This window comes from Somniosus microcephalus, chromosome 11, assembly GCF_052327205.1.
Source record: "Somniosus microcephalus isolate GS21.2 chromosome 11, FLI_Smic_1.0, whole genome shotgun sequence".
Taxonomy (NCBI): Eukaryota; Metazoa; Chordata; class Chondrichthyes; order Squaliformes; family Somniosidae; genus Somniosus; species Somniosus microcephalus.
In genome coordinates, this window is record NC_140997.1 from 239341697 (window position 1) to 239361521 (window position 19825).

The window sequence follows — 19825 nt, forward strand, 5'->3', positions numbered from 1 at the left end:
TATACAGCACAGAAAGAGGCCCTTCGGCCCATCGTGTCCACGCCAGCCATCAAGCCCTGTCTATTCTAATCCCATTTTCCAGCACTTGGTCCGTAGCCTTGTATGCTATGGCATTTCAAGTGCTCATCTAAATGCTTCTTGAATGTTGTGAGGGTTCCTGCCTCTACCACCCTTTCAGGCAGGGAGTTCCAGATTCCAACCACCTGCTGGGTGAAAAAGTTTTTCCTCAAATCCCTTCTAAACCTCCTGCCCCTTACCTTCAAACTATGCACCCTGGTTATTGACCCCTCTACTAAGGGGAAAAGTTCCTTTCTATCTACCCTATCTATGCCCCTCAACGTTGTACATCTCAATCAGGTCCCCCCTCAGCCTTCTCTGCTCTAAGGAAAACAACCCCAGCCTGTCCAGTCTCTCTTCATAGCTGAAGCGCTCCAGCCCAGGTAACATCCTGGTGAATCTCCTCTGCACCCTCTCCAATGCAATCACATCCTTCCTATAGTCTGGCGACCAGAATTGCACACAGTATTCCAGCTGTGGCCTTACTAGCGTTTTGTACAGCTCCACCATAACCTCCCTGCTCTTATATTTGATGCCTCAGCTAATGAAGGCAAGTATCCCATATGCCTTCTTAACCACCTTATCTACCTGTCCTGCAGCCTTCAGGGATCCATGTACATGCACACAAAGGTCCATCTGATCCCCTGTCCTTCCTAGGGTCCTACCATTCATTGTGTACTCCCTTGCCTTGTTAGTCCTCCCAAAATGCATCACCTCACACTTTTCAGGGTTAAATTCCATTTGCCACTGTTCTGCCCATCTAACCAACCCATCTATATCGTCCTGTAGCCTGAGGCTTCCCTCCTCGCTATTTACCACTCCACCAATTTGTGTGTCATCTGCGAACTTACTGATCATACCTCCTACATTCATACTTAAATCATTAATGTACACTACAAACAGCAAAGGACCCAACACCGGTCACTGCGGTACACCACTGGACACAGGCTTCCAGTCACAAAAACAACCTTCAACCATCACCCTCTGCCTCCTGCCACTAAGCCAATTTTGGATCCAATCTGCCAAATTGCCTGGATCCCATGGGCTCTTACCTTCTTGACCAGTCTCCCATGCGGGACTTTGTCAAAAGCCTTACTGAAGTCCATGTAGACTACATTCACTGCACTACCCTCATCCACACACGTAGTCACCCCCTCGAAAAATTCAATCAAATTAGTTAGACATGATCTCCCCGACAAAGCCATGCTGACTATCCTCGATTAATCCCTGCCTCTCCAAGTGGAGACTAATTCTGTCCCTCAGAATGTTTTCCATTAATTTCTCTACCACTGATGTTAGGCTCACCGGCCTGTAATTCCCTGGTTTATCCCTACTACCCTTCTTGAATAATGGTACTACGTTAGCTGTCCTCCAGTCCTCTGGCACCTCCCCTGTGGCCAGAGAGGTTCTGAAAATGTGCGTCAAGAGCCCCTGCAATCTCCTCCCTTGCCTCACACAGCAGCCTGGGATACATCTCGTCTGGGCCTGGGAATTTATCCACTTTTAAGTCCGCTAAAACTGCTAGTACCTCCTCCCCTCAATGCTAATTTGTTTATGGTTCATGTTAAACACTGCCGATAGAATGGGCACAGCACCAATAACCTGAGCAATTATCGGCACCTTAGAACCCAGGCGGATGAGGCAGAATCCCTGCTGGTGTTCACCGGGAGCAGTTGAGCACACGACAAGAACACCAGCAACTGTGCGTGTGGAGGTACATGCGTGACCTTCCGTGTTCCTGTCTGGACAGGCCTGTTTCTAACTAACGATTTCATCCTTGTGCGTGGAGCCCTCTCCCGACTTATTCGTCTCGTCCATGAGAGCCCAGTCCTGCTCACTTGACCCTATTCCCCATAACCTGCTGACTGCGCAACGTCCATTCCAGGCCCCACTCCCGTGTGGCGGGTAAACACTGACACAGACTAGTTGGACTGAATGGCCTGTTTCTATATTGTAACTTCTATGTAAATCACCCCCTCCTTGAAAAACCCACCCTTGACCGCTGCATCCTTGCCAACAACCATCCCATCTCCAACCTCCCTTTCCACTACAAAGCCTTTGAAGCGTGTTGTCGCCTCCCAAATCCGTGTCCATCTCGGGTTCTACCTTCCCACAGCAATCAATCAGCTCCAACGTTCTGTATCTGGACCATGGGGCATTATCCCACCTGGTCTTCTCTGCAGCCTTTGACTTGGTCGACCACACCATCCCCCTCCAGCCCGCTTACCTTTCCAATCATCCTCAGACCATCATCACCAATGGCATCCCCCCAGCCCCTACACCCACCGCCCCCCAGCCCCTACACCCACCGCCCCCCACCCACCCCCCCACCTCCGGAGTCCTCCAAAGATCCATCCTTGGCCTCCTCCTCTTCCACACACTGCCCCTCGGTGACATCATCCAGCCACATGGGCTCCGTTTACACATGTACGCCGAGGACACCCACCTCCACCTCTCTCCACCCCTCCAGTGCCTCAGGGTTATCGAACTGCTCATCTGACATTGGGAAGTCGAAAGTCATCGTCTCAACAACAAACTCTGTTCCCTCACTACCGACTCTACCCCCTGACCACTGTCTGAGGCTGAACCCCAATCTTAGCAAACTCGCCGACCTATTTCCTATCTTGTCTATTCAGTAACAGTCCGGTCATCACATTGGGGCGTTTACACATCGTGTCTAGTGGACGCACGTCTGCTGCAGTTCTTCAGAGCACCAGCATGAGTCAGTCACGGTCAGCGTGATCATTTCAACTCTTTTCATCTTTGCCAACCATTCGAAGCCACAGCACCAGCTCCTAAGTCGGGCTCCCATTAAAGGGAAGGTGCCGAGGGGTCAGTGCGGGTACCTGTGTTGTCCAGGTTTTGGGTTCCAGATCCAGTGGTGTTGAAAGGCTGATAAATCCCAATGTTTGAATTGTCAGACAGACCGCCATCCGACTTCCGAGTAGATGATTTCTGAGAAATACAAAAAATATTTTAAAACTCTGAACAGCGTTACACTCAATTAGAAAAGTGGAGACTGGAGAAGCTGGGGTCGTTCTCCTTCGAGCAGAGAAGGTTAAGGGGAGATTTAATAGAGGTGTTCAAAATCATGAACGGTTTTGATCGCGTAAATAAGGAGAAACTGTTCCCAATGGCAGGAGGGTCGGTAACCAGAGGACACAGATTGAAGGTCATTGGCAAAAGAACCAGAGGAAGAGAGGAGGAGAATTGAAAAAAAAAATTTTTTTAAACACAGCGGCCTAGAAATTGGGTTTTGGCTTAGCCAGGGCTTTAGCGCCGGAAGTTAGTGCCGGCGCTAAGTCCCCCTGCGCGCGCCAAAAATTCAGCAGGGCCGCGCCCAAACGGCTGCCGGCGCTACTGAAGGGTCTTTGCGGCGGTAAATCGGCGCTAACTGCCGTTTCGCGCCGCAATTCCGGCGCTGCGGCACCCGATGCGGTGTGGCAGGCTCGGGAAGTGCAGGCCTCCTCCTTCCGTTAAGGAGGAGCTGCCTGCACCCGGCCGCGGCCCGCGCAAATCTGTCTAAAAATGAGCCCGGCACACCGATGACGTAATCGGTGCCGGCGCAGCGCTACCGGTGCAACGCCGATTTAGGGCCCCAGGGAATTTTTAAACTGGCCATAACTCTGGCGCTAGTCCCTCTAGCGCCTCAAAAGCGGCGCTAAGGCAACTGAATTTCTAGGCCAGCGAGTTGTTGTGATCTGGAATTCACTGCCTGAAAGGGCGGTGGAAGCAGATTCAATAATAATTTTCAAAAGGGAATTGAATAAATATTTGAACAGGAAAAATTTGCAGGGCTCTGGGGAAAGAGCAGGCACAGGTACAATGGGCCGAATGGCCTCTTTCTGTGCTGTATCCTTCCAAGTAACTTCTGAACAGAAGAGACAGAGTTGCAGCGAGTACGAGAGTGAGACGGAGAGCGGGACCCCTCGACCACAGCAGCTACATGGGGTCTGGTGCAGCTCCCTTTCCTGGCTACACACCCGTGCCTCCACCATTACTCCCTGGCCCGGCGACAGGGGGCCGGTAACCGGGGATTTCCTTACCATGCTGATCTGGTTGAGTGCCTCGGCCATCAGTTTCTGGTTGATTCCGCAGAGATTGGCCACTTTGGACTGACACTTGTGGTGCACATTCATCGTACATTCTGCAGTGGGAAGAGAAACAGCGGCATTTACCGAGGTGAAACAGCGCGGGGCGCGGAGACGTCTGCTGAGCTTTGGTAAAAGGCAAAAGCCGCACCTTCACACTTGAGTCCTTGCTTGACCAGCCCCCACAGCAAGCTGCCGCAGTGATCACAGAATGTCGGGCTCATGTAGTTGTTCACTTTAAACCGGTGTGGAACATCGATGTTGAAGCGCTCCTTCTGGAACTGGAGAACAAAGTGTTAAAATGACAGCAACACTCAACAGATTTCAGACGCTGCACGGCGGTACGGGGGCGCCGCATGGCGGTACGGGGGCGCCGCACGGCGGTACGGGGATGCCGCATGGCGATACGGGGCGCCGCATGGCGGTACGGGGATGCCGCACGGCGATACGGGGGCGCCGCATAGTGACAATGTATAGCAGCATATGGATATCGTATAGCGACATTGGTACATTCACTGACCCCGCACCCAACCAATGTTCCCCGAGGTCCCGCGCAGGCTGCTCACCAGCGCCGCCGCAGGAAAAGATACCGCGCATGCGTGGTCACTAATCTACTGGAATTTTTTGAGGATGTAACTGGTAAAATAGATAACGGACAACCAGTGGATTTGGACTTTCAGAAGGCTTTCGATAAGGTCCTGCATAAGAGATTAGCGTGTAAAGTTAAGGCACATGGGATTGGGGGCAAGGTATTGACTTGGATAGAGAACTGGTTGGCAGACAGAAAGCAAAGAGTTGGAATAAACGGGTCTTTTTCTGAGTGGCAGGCAATGACTAGTGGGGTACCTACTAGTCTTAGGACCCCAGCTATTCACAATATATATTAATGATCTAGACGAGGGAACTAAATGTAATATCTCCAAGTTTGCAGACGACACAAAGCTGGGTGGGCGTGTGTGCTGTGAGGAGGATGCAGAGAAACTCCAGGATGATTTGGACAGGTTGGGTGATTAGGCAGAAGCATGGCAGATGCACTATAACGTGGATAAATGCGAGGTTATCCACTTTGGTGTCAAAAACAGGAAGGCAGATTATTATCTGAATGGCAATAGATTGGGAGAAGGGAAGTGCAACGAGACCCGGGTGTCCTTGTGCACCAGTCGCTGAAGGTAAGCATGCAGGTGCAGCAGGCGGTTAAGAAGGCAAATGGTATGTTGGCCTTCGTAGCGAGAGGATTCGAGTACAGGAACAAGGATGTCTTGCTGCAGTTGTACAGGGCCTTGGTGAGACCACACCTTGAGTATTGTGTGCAGTTTTGGTTGCCTTATCTGAGGAAGGATGTTCTTGCCATGGAGGGAGTTCAGCGAAGATTCACCAGACTGATACCTGGGATGGCAGGAATGACGTCTGAGGAGAGATTGGATCGATTGGGCTTATACTCGCTGGAGTTTAGAAGAATGAGAGGGAATCTCATTGAAACTTATAAAATTCTAACAGGACTGGACAGACTAGATGCAGGTAGGATGTTCCCGATGGTCGGGGAGTCCAGAACCAGGGATCACAGTCTAAGGATAAGGGGTAGGCCATTTAGGACAGAGATGAGGAGGAATTTCTTCACCCAGAGAGTGGTGAACCTGTGGAATTCTCTACCACAGAAGGCAGTTGAGGCCAATTCATTAAATATATTCAAGAAAGAGTTGCATATATTTCTTAAGGCTAAAGGGATCAAGGGATATGGGGAGAAGGCAGGGACAGGGTACTGAATTTGGATGATCAGCCATGATCTCATTGAATGGCGGAGCAGGCTCGATGGGCCGAATGGCCGACTCCTCCTATCTTCTATGTTTCTATGTTTCTATGTCACGCGGCAAATTCAAAGGGCCCGCGCAGGGGGAAAACATTCGAGGTAATATTGTCCCCTCACCCCCGCCTAATGATCAATGTATCAGCGGGAGGATGGGCAGGGGAGGAAGGAGAGAGAGAGAGAGAGAGAGAGAGAGAGAGAGAGAGAGAGAGAGAGAGAGGGGTAGAGAGAGAGAGAGAGAGAGAGAGAGAGAGAGGGTATAGAGAGAGAGAGAGAGAGAGAGAGAGAGAGAGAGAGTATAGAGAGAGAGAGGGGGGGAGAGAGGGAGGAGAGAGAGGGGGAGAGAGAGTGGGAGAGAGAGTGGGAGAGAGAGTGGGTAGAGAGAGAGTGGGTAGAGAGAGAGTGGGTAGAGAGAGAGTGGGTAGAGAGTGGGTAGAGAGAGAGTGGGTAGAGAGAGAGTGAGAGAGAGAGAGAGAGAGAGAGAGAGAGAGAGGAGGCTCTGGGGAAGGTCACAGTTCGGGGGTCGGGGTCACTTACCACGGTGTCTCTGCTGTTGGTGGCAGTGCCAGTACATCGGCCGATGATTTTATCGATACATTTCTTGTGGATTGCGGCATTGCACTCTGCAGGGAAATTACAGACAGAATTAGAGCCAGAGAGTGAGAGTGGCGAGCGAGGATTGTGTCAGAGAATGGCAGATACTCACGTCGACATTGGTACCCCTGCTTGTTCAGGCCCCTGTGGAGGAGAGTTAACACTCAGCAAGTTGTTCTAAACACAGACACAACATCGCAGGTCACCACAGCGCAAAATACAGAGCACCCGTCCCGAGACAGCTGGGGGGGGGGGGGGGCGGGGGCCTCTGCCCACACTGTATTCAGAGGGGAATTGAACCAATGACAGCAGGGCTAGCACCAGGGTCGGGTCCGAGAGCCTCCCCCCATCCCCCTCCCTCCCCCAGGGACCGCCTGGCCACAACCACCCTCCTCATCCCCTCCGCCCCCCCTCCCACCTCGGCGCCCCCCCCCTCCCCCAGGGACTGCCTGGCCCCTCCCCCCCCTCCTCGGCCCCTCCCCCCCCAGGGGCCGCCTGGCCACAACCCCCCACCTCGTCCCCTCCCCTCCCCCCCCCTCCCCCCAGGGGCCGCCTGGCTAAAACCCCCCTCCTCGGCCCCTCCCCTCCCCCCCCCTCCCCTAGGGACTGCCTGGCCACAAACCCCCCTCCTCGGCCCCTCCCCTCCCCCGGCCCTTCCAAGTTGCCATCAATCAGCTGTGGACTCAGCGTTTACACGCGGTTACCCCGAGTCACAGTCACACCCTGGCTCTGCACCGCGATCTTTACCAGACAAAATCCCGGCACACGGAGCAGAAGGTGGGCTGCCGGAAGAAGGTGGCGATGAACTCATGGTTCTTGATGTAGTGGATTTTGGCCTGTTTGATTGCTCCTCGCCTCCGGTTCAGAGTCACCGCCCCATCCTCCTCGCTCACAAACTGGTGGCAATCTGTGGACACAAAGAGCAGCTCATCAGGGTCACTGCTCCTCAACATTGCGCGGACGGGTAGTCTTGGGCTCAGGATCGCGGACAGTTGTGTAGGGATTGTTACTGGACAACCGTAAGTTCCATGTCTGTTTTGGTGACAAGGCCAGCCAAACAGACGGCCAATGGTCTGGCACAGGGGCCAGTGTTCACACCAACCTTTGTCAACATCTACACGGCGGACATGCCCTGCACCAAATCCCGGAAGTTCACCTATGCCGATGACAGCACTACTGATGCAGGCATCCACGCTAGAGGAAGCAAGTCGGTCTCACGAGCGATCTGGACCTACTGGAACGCTACTTCCGGACCTGGCCCCACCCCCCAATCCAGAGAAGACTGTTGTGTCGGCATTCCATCTGAACAACAACATTGCCGGGAAAGACCTCAACGTTTCCTTCTGCAGAAGGTGACTTACCCACCCAAAGGCCCTGGCGTCACCCTGGACAGGACCCTCACCTATTGGCCTCATCTCAACCACACCGGCCAAAAAGTAAAAACCAGGGTGAACCTGGTCTGGAAACTCGCTGGAAGGTCATGGGGGAGCACAGCAAGAACACTTCGCACCGCAGCAGTGGCCCTCGTCGACTCTGCTGCAGAATACTGCTCTGCCTCATGGTCCTGCAGCAGCCACACAGATCGCGGACGTTCCGCTAAACGCTGCCATGAGGATGGTGTCAGGGACACTCAAGTCCACTACAGCCGAGTGGCTCCCGGTGCTGTCCCACAATGCCCCGCCTGCCATTCGCCATGAGCAACGTAAGGAACCAACATCTCCCACTGACCCAGCAGCAGAGGTCCCTGACTTCGACCTCCCTCGTAGAGAGTGGACGGTGCTCAACCCAGTCCGCACAGGGACGGACGATGTGGCCACCTGCTCCACTAGTGGAAGATGAGGGACGACCCGAAGTGTGACTGTGGCCACGAGTCCCAGACCATGGGACACGTCACATCAACCTGCCCACTGAGATCTGTTGCGGGAGGCACCTCGTTTCTCCACTCGGCATCTCAGGAGGCCATCGAGTGGAGAGCCAAACTAGACATCCCACCATAAGCTTTTCCCGTCAAACAAAACAACAACAATTGGACGGATAATCCAGAGAACCAGAGTTCAAACCCTCCCACCAAAATTTTAGAATTTGGATTCAGTTTAAAATAAATCTGGAAATAAAAAAAGTGACCATGAGGCTGTTGGATTGTTGTAAAAACCCAACTGGTTCACTGATGTTCTTCAGGGAGTGAAACCTGCCGTCCTTACCCGGTCTGGCCTATATGTGACTCCAGTCCCACACCAACCCTGCCTTCGTCACTCCTAAAGGACATTAGTGAATCAGTTGGGTTTTATGACAAACTGACAACCAACAAACTGTTGATAAAAGGAGTCGGCAGCCCCGGAGAAGGCCGAGGATAAAGAGCGCGGGAGGCCGAGGACAGCGGACCTGAAAGGAGTCGGCAGCCCCGGAGAAGGCCGAGGATAAAGAGCGCGGGAGGCCGAGGACAGCGGACCTGAAAGGAGTCGGCAGCCCCGGAGAAGGCAGAGGATAAAGAGCGCGGGAGGCCGAGGACAGCGGACCTGAAAGGAGTCGGCAGCCCCGGAGAAGGCAGAGGATAAAGAGCGCGGGAGGCCGAGGACAGCAGACATAGAAACATAGAAGATAGGAGGAGTAGGCCATTCGGCCCTTCGAGCCTGCTCCGCCATTCAACGAGATCATGGCTGATCATCCAAACCCTAGCACCCGGTCCCTACACCGACAGCCATCCCCCCGTAACCCCGTGTATTTAATCCCCCCTAACACTAAGGGCCAATTTTTTATCATAGCCAATCAACCTAACCCGCACATCTTTGGACTGTGGGAGGAAACCGGAGCACCCGGAGGAAACCCACGCAAACACGGGGAGAATGTGCAAACTCCACACAGTCGCCCGAGGCCGGATTTGAACCCGGGTCCCTGGCGCTGTGAGGCAACAGTGCTAACCACTATGCCACCGTGCTGCCCTGAAAGGAGTCAGCAGCACCGGAGAAGGCAGAGGATAAAGGGCACGGGAGGCTGAGGACAGCGGACCTGAAAGGAGTCGGCAGCCCCGGAGAAGGCAGAGGATAAAGAGCGCGGGAGGCCGAGGACAGCAGACCTGAAAGGAGTCGGCAGCCCCGGAGAAGGCCGAGGATAAAGAGCGCGGGAGGCCGAGGACAGCAGACCTGAAAGGAGTCGGCAGCACTGGAGAAGGCAGAGGATAAAGAGCGCGGGAGGCCGAGGACAGCGGACCTGAAAGGAGTCGGCAGCCCCGGAGAAGGCAGAGGATAAAGGGCACGGGAGGCTGAGGACAGCGGACCTGAAAGGAGTCGGTAGTCCCGGAGAAGGCAGAGGATAAAGGGCACGGGAGGCTGAGGACAGCAGACCTGAAAGGAGTCGGCAGCCCCGGAGAAGGCAGAGGATAATTCAGAGCAGCTGAAGGCAGTTAACCAGGGAAACAAGGCCTATAAAAACAGGCTTTGCAGAGCGATCTACACTGAGTGCAGTTTGCACTGAGTTAGGTGAGGAGTGGAAGGAGGAGCGCCCTTGCTTCGCCTTTGCTTTTCATCCTGTAGGACGCGGTTCTTACTTTACACCCAGGAAAGAGTCGGAGAGCAGGAGCAGTCAAACCAACAACAGCAAAACCGCTAAAGTGATGTCAAAACCAGGGAAGGAGCTGATTGGCAAGTAGGACCTGGTGAGTATTTCTACAGTCCAGTCTTTAAAGTAAAAGTAAGGTCTCTAGTTTAGAGTAAGTAGTGTTTAAAGTGAAGTAATTTTCTTTAATTTAGAGGAAGTAAAGGGAGTAAATTAAGAGTAGGACATGGCAGGGCAGCTCGGCAGTGTGGAGTGCTCCTCCTGTGCTACGTGGGAAGTCAAGGACACTTTCGGTGTCCAGGGCGAATACATGTGCAGGAAGTGTATCCAGCTGCAGCTACTCGAAATCCGTGTTTCGGATCTGGAGCAGCGGCTGGAGTCACTGTGGAGCATCCGCGAGGCTGAGATCTATGTGGATAGCACGTTTAACGAGGTGGTCACACTGCAGGTAAAGAGTGCACAGGCAGAAAGGGAATGGGTGACCGCCAGACAGAGTAAAAGAACTAGGAAGGAAGTGCAGGAGTCCCCTGGGTCCATCTCCCTCTCCAACAGATTTTCCGTTTCGGATACTGCTGGGGGAGATGGTTTCTCAGGGGAATGCAGCAAGAGCCAAGTTCGTGGCACTCCGAGTGGCTCAGCTGCACAGGAGGGGAGGGAAAAAGAGTTGGAGAGCAATAGTGATAGGGGATTCTATCGTAAGGGGAACAGATAGACGTTTCTGATGCCGCAGACATGATTCCAGGATGGTATGTTGCATCCCTGGTGCCAGGGTCAAAGATGTCACTGAACGGCTGCAGGGCATTCTGAAGGGGGAGGGTGAACAGTCAGAGGTCGTGGTCCATATCGGTACCAATGACATAGATAGAAAGAGGGACGAGGTCCTGCAAGCAGAATATAGGGAGCTGGGAAATAAATTAAAAAGCAGGAACTCAAAAGGTAGTAATCTCAGGATTACTCCCAGTGCCACGTGCTAGCGAGAGCAGAAATAGAAGAACAGACCAGACGAATGCGTAGCTGGAGAGATGGTGTAGGAGGGAGGGATTTAAATTCCTGAGGCATTGGGACCAATTCTGGGGAAGGTGGGACCTGTACAAGCTGGACGGGTTACACCTCGGCAGAACCAGTACCAATATCCTCGCAGTGGGGTTTGCTAGTGCTGTTGGGAACCTAAGTGTGGGCCCAGAACAGAGAGAAACAAAGCTGGAAGTAAAGGTTAGAAAAGTAGTCAGCAAAACTAGTAGGGAGCAGAAACAAAGGCCAACAGTAAAGGGGGTCAAAGTGCAGAAAAATATTAAACAGGCAAAGTTGAAGGCACTTTATCTAAATGCACGTAGCATTCGCAACATGATGGATTAATTAATGGCACTAATAGAAGTAAATGGGTATGATGTAATTGCCATTACAGAGACATGGTTGCAGGGTAACCAAAGCTGGGAACTGAATGTTCCAGGGTACTCAACATTTAGGAAGGACAGACAAAAAGGAAAAGGAGGTGGCGTAGTGCTGTTAATAAGGGATGAGATCGGTATGGTAGAGATAAAAGATCTTGGCTTGGCAGATTGTGATGTAGAACTGGAATCAGTTTGGGTGGAGCTAAGAAACAGCAAAGGGCGGAAAACATTGGTGGGAGTTGTGTATAGGCCACCGAACAGTAGTGGTAATGTAGGGCACAGTATCAATCAAGAAATTAGAAGTGTATGTAACAAGGGCAATACGGTAATCATGGGGGACTTTAATCTACATATTGACTGGGCAAATCAAATTACCACTAATGGTGTGGAGGATGAATTCTTGGAATGCATGCGAGATGGTTTCCTGGATCAGTATGTGGAGGAACCAACCAGGAAACAGGCTATTCTGGATCTGGTACTGTGTAATGAGAAAGGGCTAATCAATAATCTTGTGGTAAAGGGGCCTTTAGGGACAAGGGACCATAATATGATTGAATTTTATATTAAGTTTGAGAGTGATGTAGCCCAATCTGAAACTAAGGTCTTCAATCTAAACAGAGGAAACTACAAGGGTATGAGGGACAAGTTGGCCATGGTAGATTGGGAGACTGCACTAAAAGGTATGAAGGTGGACATACAATGGCTAACATTCAAGGAAATAATGCATAATTTGCAACAAACATATATTCCTCTAGGGCATAAAAACCCAAAAGGAAAAGTGATCCAACCATGGCTAACAAAAGAAATTAAAGCTAGTATGAAGTCAAAGGAGGAAGCTTATAAAGTTGCCAGAAAAAGCAGTCAGCCTGAGGATTGGGATCTTTTTAGAAATCAGCAAAGGGGGACCAAGAAATTGATAAAGGGAAAATGGAATATGAGGACAAACTAGCGAAAAATATAAAAATGGATTGTAAAAGCTTCTATAGGTATGTGAAAAAGAAAAGACTGGCGAAGGTAAATGTAGGTCCTTTACAGTCAGAGACGGGAGAATTTATAATGCGGAATGAGGAAATGGCAGAGAAATTAAATAAATACTTTGTTTCTGTCTTCACGGAGGAAGACACGAAAAACCTCCCAGAAATACGAGAAAACCAAGGGTGTGGCGAGAATGAGGAACTTAAAGAAATTATTTAGTAAAAAAACAGTACTAGCAAAATTAATGGGACTAAAAGTTGATAAATCCCAAGGACCGGATGACCTACATCCTAGGGTTTGAAAGAGGTGGCCATTGGGATAGTGGACGCATTGGTTGTCATCTTCCAAAATTCTATAGATTCTGGAACGGTTCCTGCAGATTGGAGGATAGCAAATGTAACCCCGCTATTTAAGAAAGGAGGGAGAGAAAACTGGGAACTGTTGTGTATGTAATATGTGTGCTACTTTGAACCTATGGACAGGACTGCACTACTTGTTGGGCGTAGTGATACGCAGTACCACTCCTGGCCATAGGGGTATAAATAGTACTGTGGGTACTGATCCCCCTCAGTTCCCGCCTGTGGGCATGAAGTAAAGACCTATGTATAGTCCCTACCTCCAACCAGTAAAGACCTGTTTGAGTTATACGTTTAAGTCTTTGTGTTAATTGTTCAATACAATACACATACTTAACACTGGCGACGAGTCGGTTCGAACCCTGCGGCAGTTATTCCACAGCGGCTTCGTCCAAAGACAGGACGTTGAAGAGAGGTTCCAATCCTCAACACCCCACTGAAAACTGAAGGGCAGCAGAAATCCTGACAGCTTCCAGCGACTGGAAGCGACAGGCATTAGGACCCTGAAGCCTCCATAACCTCGTGGGTAAGCCAGAGCCCGGGAGGGCGCGAGCGGGTAAGCCAGAGCCCGGGAGGGAGTGAGCAAGAGCCGCCGAGCGGGTGAGCCAGAGGCCGGGAGCCGCTTCAAGCGGGAGGCGCTTAGCGGGCCAGCGATCGCACCGGTGATAAGGGCTGAGAACCGTTTCGGGCGGGCGGCGCACCAGCGATCGCACAGGAGATAAGAGCCGCAGTCGGGCTGAAAGTCAGCGACGAGAAGCGCGGGAAAACCGCCATTGAAGTGGGCGGGGAGAGCGAGAAGCGCGGGAAAGCCGCCATTTTTCGCTGGAAAACCGCTGGGGAAGAAGGCAGAAGCGGGAAAACCGCCATTTTGTGGGCGGAGGACGACGGCAAGAGCGGGAAGCCGCCATCTTGGATAACAGTAAAAAAGAAAAATCTGAGAAATTGCAAATCTGATAAAGTACTACAATGCCTAAACACGGGAATATTAGCAACTTTGATAGTGACATCGAAGATTGGGCCATATATGTTGAACGAGTTAAAAATTATTGTAAGGCCAATAAAATTCGTGAGGCTGATGAAGCACTAACATTATTAAATTTAATGGGTGCGAAGACATACGGGCAATTGAAACACCTGTTATCACCAGATGAACCGGCGGATAAGACGTTCGATGAGATTGTTACTGTCCTGAAAGATCATCTAAACCCCACGCCGCTGATGCTAGCGGAACGATTTAAATTTTATGACAGAAGGCAGCTACAGCATGAAAGCAATGCTGATTATTTGCTGGAATTGCGTAAATTAGCGAAATATTGCCAGTTTGGAACGGGACTGACAGAGGCACTTCGAGACAAATTTGTGTGTGGTTTATTTAAACAGGATACACAAAAGCGACTGCTCGAGGAGAATGAGCTGACGCTTGAGAAGGCGGTCACTATGGCGGCAGCACACGAAGCCGCAGCGAGAGGCACGGCAGTAATGCAGCTACAGTCACCGGAGCTCAGTGCACACAAATTGGGTGTGAGTTCTGGCAAATGTTATCGTTGTGGAAAGACAACGCATGATCAGAACCAGTGTTGGTTTAAAAACCAAGAATGTAGAACTTGTGGTAGGCTTGGACATATAGCTAGAGTATGCAGGTCAGGGAAGAAGACCAGCAACAAGAAGTCACCGCAAGGAAAATACGCAAAGGTACACAAGGTGACCGAACAGGAGTCCGATTCAGACGCTAGCAGTAATGAACTGGCTAGCTTAAGCTGTAATGAACTGGCTAGCTTAAGAGTACTCAACGCTGGTAAGGGTGCAGACCTCCAGACAATTTGGGTCACTCTTCAGATAGAAGGAGTCCAAGTAAAACTGGAATTGGACACTGGATCGGCATTGACGGTCATAAATAAGAAAGATTACGGAAAGTTATTCCAACATATTCCCCTACAGGATACGGGGATTATATTGAAAACATACACGGGGCAAAGAGTGTACCCCATCGGGAAAATAGAGGTTGCAGTGGTCCACAAGGGCGAAGACAGTCAAATAATGGACTTATATGTGATATCTGAAGGAGGTCCTCCACTACTAGGACGGGAGTGGATTAGGAAAATGAATATGGACTGGCATTTCCTACAAACAATAACGAGTGAGAACTCGGTGAAGATAGTCGGCCCAGACTCTGGAACGGATGATGGTAAGCCCAACTCAGGTGCAAAAGGCAAAGTTTCAGCACAGAATTCCACTGAGCAACAACAACATAGTTTAACTGTGGATTCTGAGTCTGGCAAGTCTACTGATGTGCCCATTTCTGAGGGACACCGGGCTCGAACTCAACTCCATTTCAAACTACAACAGCAATTAGAACAAATGCTTCGCCGTTTTGAGCAAGAGTTGAATGCAACGAAAGAGTTCTTTGATATAGAGTTGGAGAATCTGGAAAGACAACAGAAGCAGCTGATGGAGAAAATGGAGCAGGAGCACACAAAACGTCTGATGTCAGAGGAGTTAACGGTCAGCCAACTCCTGCATATGCTGAAGGACAGGACTCTGAAATGGGAAAAACTTGAACATGAACTTCAATATTCAAACGAAAGGGGTTCGGAGCTCTCAAAGGTTATTGGAAGAGCTGAGGTGGCAACACAGACTGAGATGACTGCAACAGAGCAGCCCTTGGATGCCAAAAGTACGCTGACTCACGTCAACGTAGAACAACAGACCGCTGAAACAGCTGCTCCGGTAGAGGGATTGCATAGTCCGATCAATCAATCTCCAAAGGAAGTTGAAGTATTAAAATCACAAATGAGGTCACTAGTAAACGACTTGCTGAAAGCCCAGAAAAAGCTGGATGCAGAGGTACACATGAAGAAGTCTCTTCAGGAAAGATGTCTGGATTTGGAACAAGAGCTGGCTAACGTCCAGCTGGGTATGGAGGAAATAGACGACCCTCTCACTGATCTAGCTCAGGACGACACCGAATATTACGATGTCCTGTCCTGCCCAGCTTGTAACTTCGACTCCCAAAGTGCAGAAATCATGGAGGAGCACCAAAAGTCTACGGAACATCGGGAGAAGCTGGCTCTACGACGGAAACAGGAGGAAGAGAAGGAGGAACTGCGCATGCAGCTGGCAGCTGTGGCAGCTGACAATGGAGCCCAGAGAGTCTCCAAGAAGCAGAAAAGGAAAAGTAAAAACAGAAGATGACCCATCTGAACCATTATCACCTCTACCAGATCACACACGTGGTCCCTCCGAACGGAGCCAATTCAGTTCGGAAGTTCAAACTGTTAAATCCATGGAAGGACTATTGAATGAGTCACTCCAGCAACGTGAACCGACTACACCACAGAGATTGAATCTGTGAACTGTTTTCCGCAGAGACTGAATCTGTGATCTGTTTTGACATGAAGTTATCTATGTATCTATGTTATTCTGTTATGTAAACCTGAAGTTATATATGTATATATGTTATTACGTTATGTTAAATGGGGAGATGACTGTAAAGCTAGGAAGGGAGGAATGTTGTGTATGTAATATGTGTGCTACTTTGAACCTATGGACAGGACTGCACTACTTGTTGGGCGTAGTGATACGCAGTACCACTCCTGGCCATAGGGGTATAAATAGTACTGTGGGTACTGATCCCCCTCAGTTCCCGCCTGTGGGCATGAAGTAAAGACCTATGTATAGTCCCTACCTCCAACCAGTAAAGACCTGTTTGAGTTATACGTTTAAGTCTTTGTGTTAATTGTTCAATACAATACACATACTTAACAGGAACTACAGACCTGTTAGCCTCACATCAGTAGTTGGGAAAATGCTGGAATCTATTATAAAGGATGCAATAACTGGGCACTTAGAAACTAGTAGTAAGATTGGGCAGAGTCAACATGGATTTATGAAAGGGAAAGCCTGTTCGACAAACCTATTCGAGTTCCTTGAGGATGTAACTAGTGGAGTAGACAAAGGGGAACCGGTAGATGTGGTGTATCTGGACTTTCAGAAGGCTTTCGATAAGGTCCCACACAAGAGGTTGGTGAACAAAATTAGGGCACATGGAATTGGGGGTAATATACTAGGATGGATTGAGAATTGGTTAACAGACAGAAAACAAAGAGTAGGGATAAACGGGTCTTTTTCAGGCTGGCAGGCTGTGACTAGTGGGGTACCACAAGGATCGGTGCTTGGGCCCCAGCTAGTCACAATCTATATCAATGATTTGGATGAGGGGACTAAATGTAACATTTCCAAATTTGCTGATGATACAAAGCTAGGTGGCAGTGTCAGTTGCGAAGAGGATGTGAAGAGGCTTCAAGGGGATCTCGACAGGCTCAGTGAGTGGGCGAGAACATGGCAGATGGAATATAATGTGGATAAATGTGAAGTTATCCACTTTGGTAGAAAAAACAGAAAGGCAGAGTATTTCCTAAATGGTGAAAGATTGGGGAATGCAGATGCTCAAAGGGACCTGGGTGTCCTTGTACATGAGTCACTGAAAGTGAATGTGCAGGTGCAGCAAGCCATTAGAAAGGCAAATAGTATGCTGGCCGTCATTACAAGAGGATTTGAGTACAGGAGTAAAGAAGTCTTACTCCAATTATATAGGGCCTTGGTGAGACCACACCTGGAGTACTGTGTACAATTTTGGTCTCCTTGCCTAAGGAAGGATATACTTGCCATAGAGGGAGTGCAACGAAGGTTCACGAGATTGATTCCTGGGCTGGCGGGACTGTCGTATGAGAAGAGATCGAGTAAACTAGGCCTGTATTCTCTTGAATTCAGAAGAATGAGAGGGGATCTCATTGAAGCATACAAAATTATTACAGGGCTTGATAGGGTGGATGCTGGGAGAATGTTTCCCTTGGCTGGGGAGTCTAGAACCAGAGGCCACAGCCTCAGGATAAAGGGTAGGCCATTCAGGACTGAGATAAGAAGAAATTTCTTCACACACAGGGTGGTGAATCGTTGGAATTCTCTACCCCAGAGGGCTGTGGAGGCTCAGTCATTGGGTATATTCAAAACAGAAGTTGATAGATTTCTGACGAGTAAGGGCATCGAGGGATATGGCGATAGGGCCGGTGAATGGAGTTGAGGCAGAAGATCAGCCAAGATCTCATTGACTGGCGGAGCAGGCTCGAAGGGCCGAATGGCCGACTCCTGCTCCCATTTCTTAGGTTCTTATGATTCGATAGGGGAGATAGAGAGAAACTATTTCCTCTGGTGGGGGGAGTCCAGAACAAGGGGGCAGAACCTTAAAATTAGAGCCAGGCCGTTCAGGGGTGATGTCAGGAAGCACTTCTTCCCACAAAGGGTGGTGGAAATCTGGAACTCTCTTTCCCAAAAAGCTGTGGATGCTGAGGGTCAATTGGAGCTTTTGAGACCGAGATTGAGGTGATCGAGGGACACGGAGCAAAGGCAGGTAGATGGAGTTAAGATACACATCAGCTCTGTTGTAATTGAATGGTGGACCAGGCTGGAGGGGCTGAATGGCCTCCTCCTGTTCGTATATTGCTAGATTTATTGAATTCAATTTCACCACTTGCCCGCTGGGATTTGGACTCAAGACCTGACCAGGTCAAGCGGTCAGTTGGTCAGTAACTGTCTGAGCTTTCACTCTAACCAAATGCCGTTTACTTCCTGACTGGAGTTCAGGCAGATTCCATCTACACAGGCTCCAGTCCCCACAACCCACCCACCACTCCAGGACATCTGCTTCCCCCGCCTACACCCCTCAGGCAGGCCCAGCCCAGCCCAGCGTCACCCAAAGATTTGCCAATCCATGCCAACATCCCTCCTCCTTCATCGATTGGCTCGGACAGGTGCAGCAAGGAGGCGGATTTAACTGTTACGGCAAGTGCAGGCTGGGCCAGAAATGGTTAAACCAACGCTGAGACTGAGGAGGCCGGTCATTCAGGTTTTATAACCTGTTATTTTGATCTGAAGGCAGTAGTTACCGTAGCAACGTGGCACTGGGCCACGAGGTGTGGCCAATCTCCAACACGGTGATTGGTTCCCCAGCACCATGATCAGCCCTTCCTTCCAGCAATTCTGTTCATCTCCAATCAACCAGCACGGCGGAGGACAATTACACACCCCGCAATCAGCAAAGAATTCTGCCACTCTAAATAGCACTCACTCCAAAAACTGCACCTAAACAACAGGCAACACAGTCAGACAGCACACTGACCGAGACACTGAAACCACAAACAGCTAGCAGCCAGACACAGTTCAGGACAGCATGGATTAGATACAGAGTAAAGCTCCCTCTACACTGTTCCATCAAACACTCCCAGGGCAGGTACAGCACGGGTTAAATACAGAGTAAAGCTCCCTCTACACTGTCCCATCAAACACTCCCACAGCTGAGTAGTGACCACAGCAACATGTAGTGTGACTGTCAGTCACCCTGTGATGGGTCGGAGACACCAGGAGAGCCGTCACTGCCTCCCCAGGGATTCGGAGCAGACACTTTAACCGTTTGCCCAAACGAGGTCGAGGTTATAGACGCAGGAATGAGGGAGTCAGTGGGTGAGCAGCGCATGTCTGCTCCCATGCAGCTTTCCCAGGAACCCTCCACTGGTGCTCTGGAAATCTCGGACATTTGGGATTCCAATTTGTGGTGGCAGAGCAGGTCGTTCAAACGCCCCGAAAACAGAGGCGGTCGCAGGGAGATGATGTAGAAAACGGCACAGAATTGGCCTGAAGATTGTCCACTGGATCTGTGTGGTCGGCCCTTTAAACTCACTTCTGTATGCAGCTCATCGCCTAGCAACGCTGGTCACCGACTGGTCACGGTGCAAAGGTCACGGTTATTTACACTGCAACATTGCCAATAATGTCACCCAACATTGCCAAGATTCAATCCGTTACATCCCCTCTGTACAAAACTTGCTGTTGTAATATATTCAGAGCACAAACTCGCCAGAGTTCAATGGAACAGATTCCGACCAAACGTCCTGCTCCGTTAAACTCCACAATGCAGACCCGCGGGGCAATGGAGACTTTCATCATCCGGTG

General features: G+C 50.3%; 1 protein-coding gene across 4 annotated transcripts in view; it reads right to left on the reverse strand.

Moving 5' to 3' along the window:
* The window catches only part of LOC147111381 (protein kinase C delta type-like), a 102617-nt gene that overhangs the window by 24315 nt on the left and 58477 nt on the right, over nucleotides 1-19825 (reverse strand). For all 4 annotated transcript variants that reach the window (XM_086002206.1, XM_086002208.1, XM_086002207.1 and 1 more), the window contains 6 exons: nucleotides 7294-7453; nucleotides 6659-6690; nucleotides 6490-6575; nucleotides 4300-4429; nucleotides 4104-4204; nucleotides 2904-3012 (listed from right to left, as the gene is read on the reverse strand). In XM_086002206.1, coding sequence (XP_085858332.1) covers nucleotides 2904-3012; nucleotides 4104-4204; nucleotides 4300-4429; nucleotides 6490-6575; nucleotides 6659-6690; nucleotides 7294-7453 — 618 coding nt within the window. The remainder of the gene's footprint in view (nucleotides 1-2903; nucleotides 3013-4103; nucleotides 4205-4299; nucleotides 4430-6489; nucleotides 6576-6658; nucleotides 6691-7293; nucleotides 7454-19825) is intronic.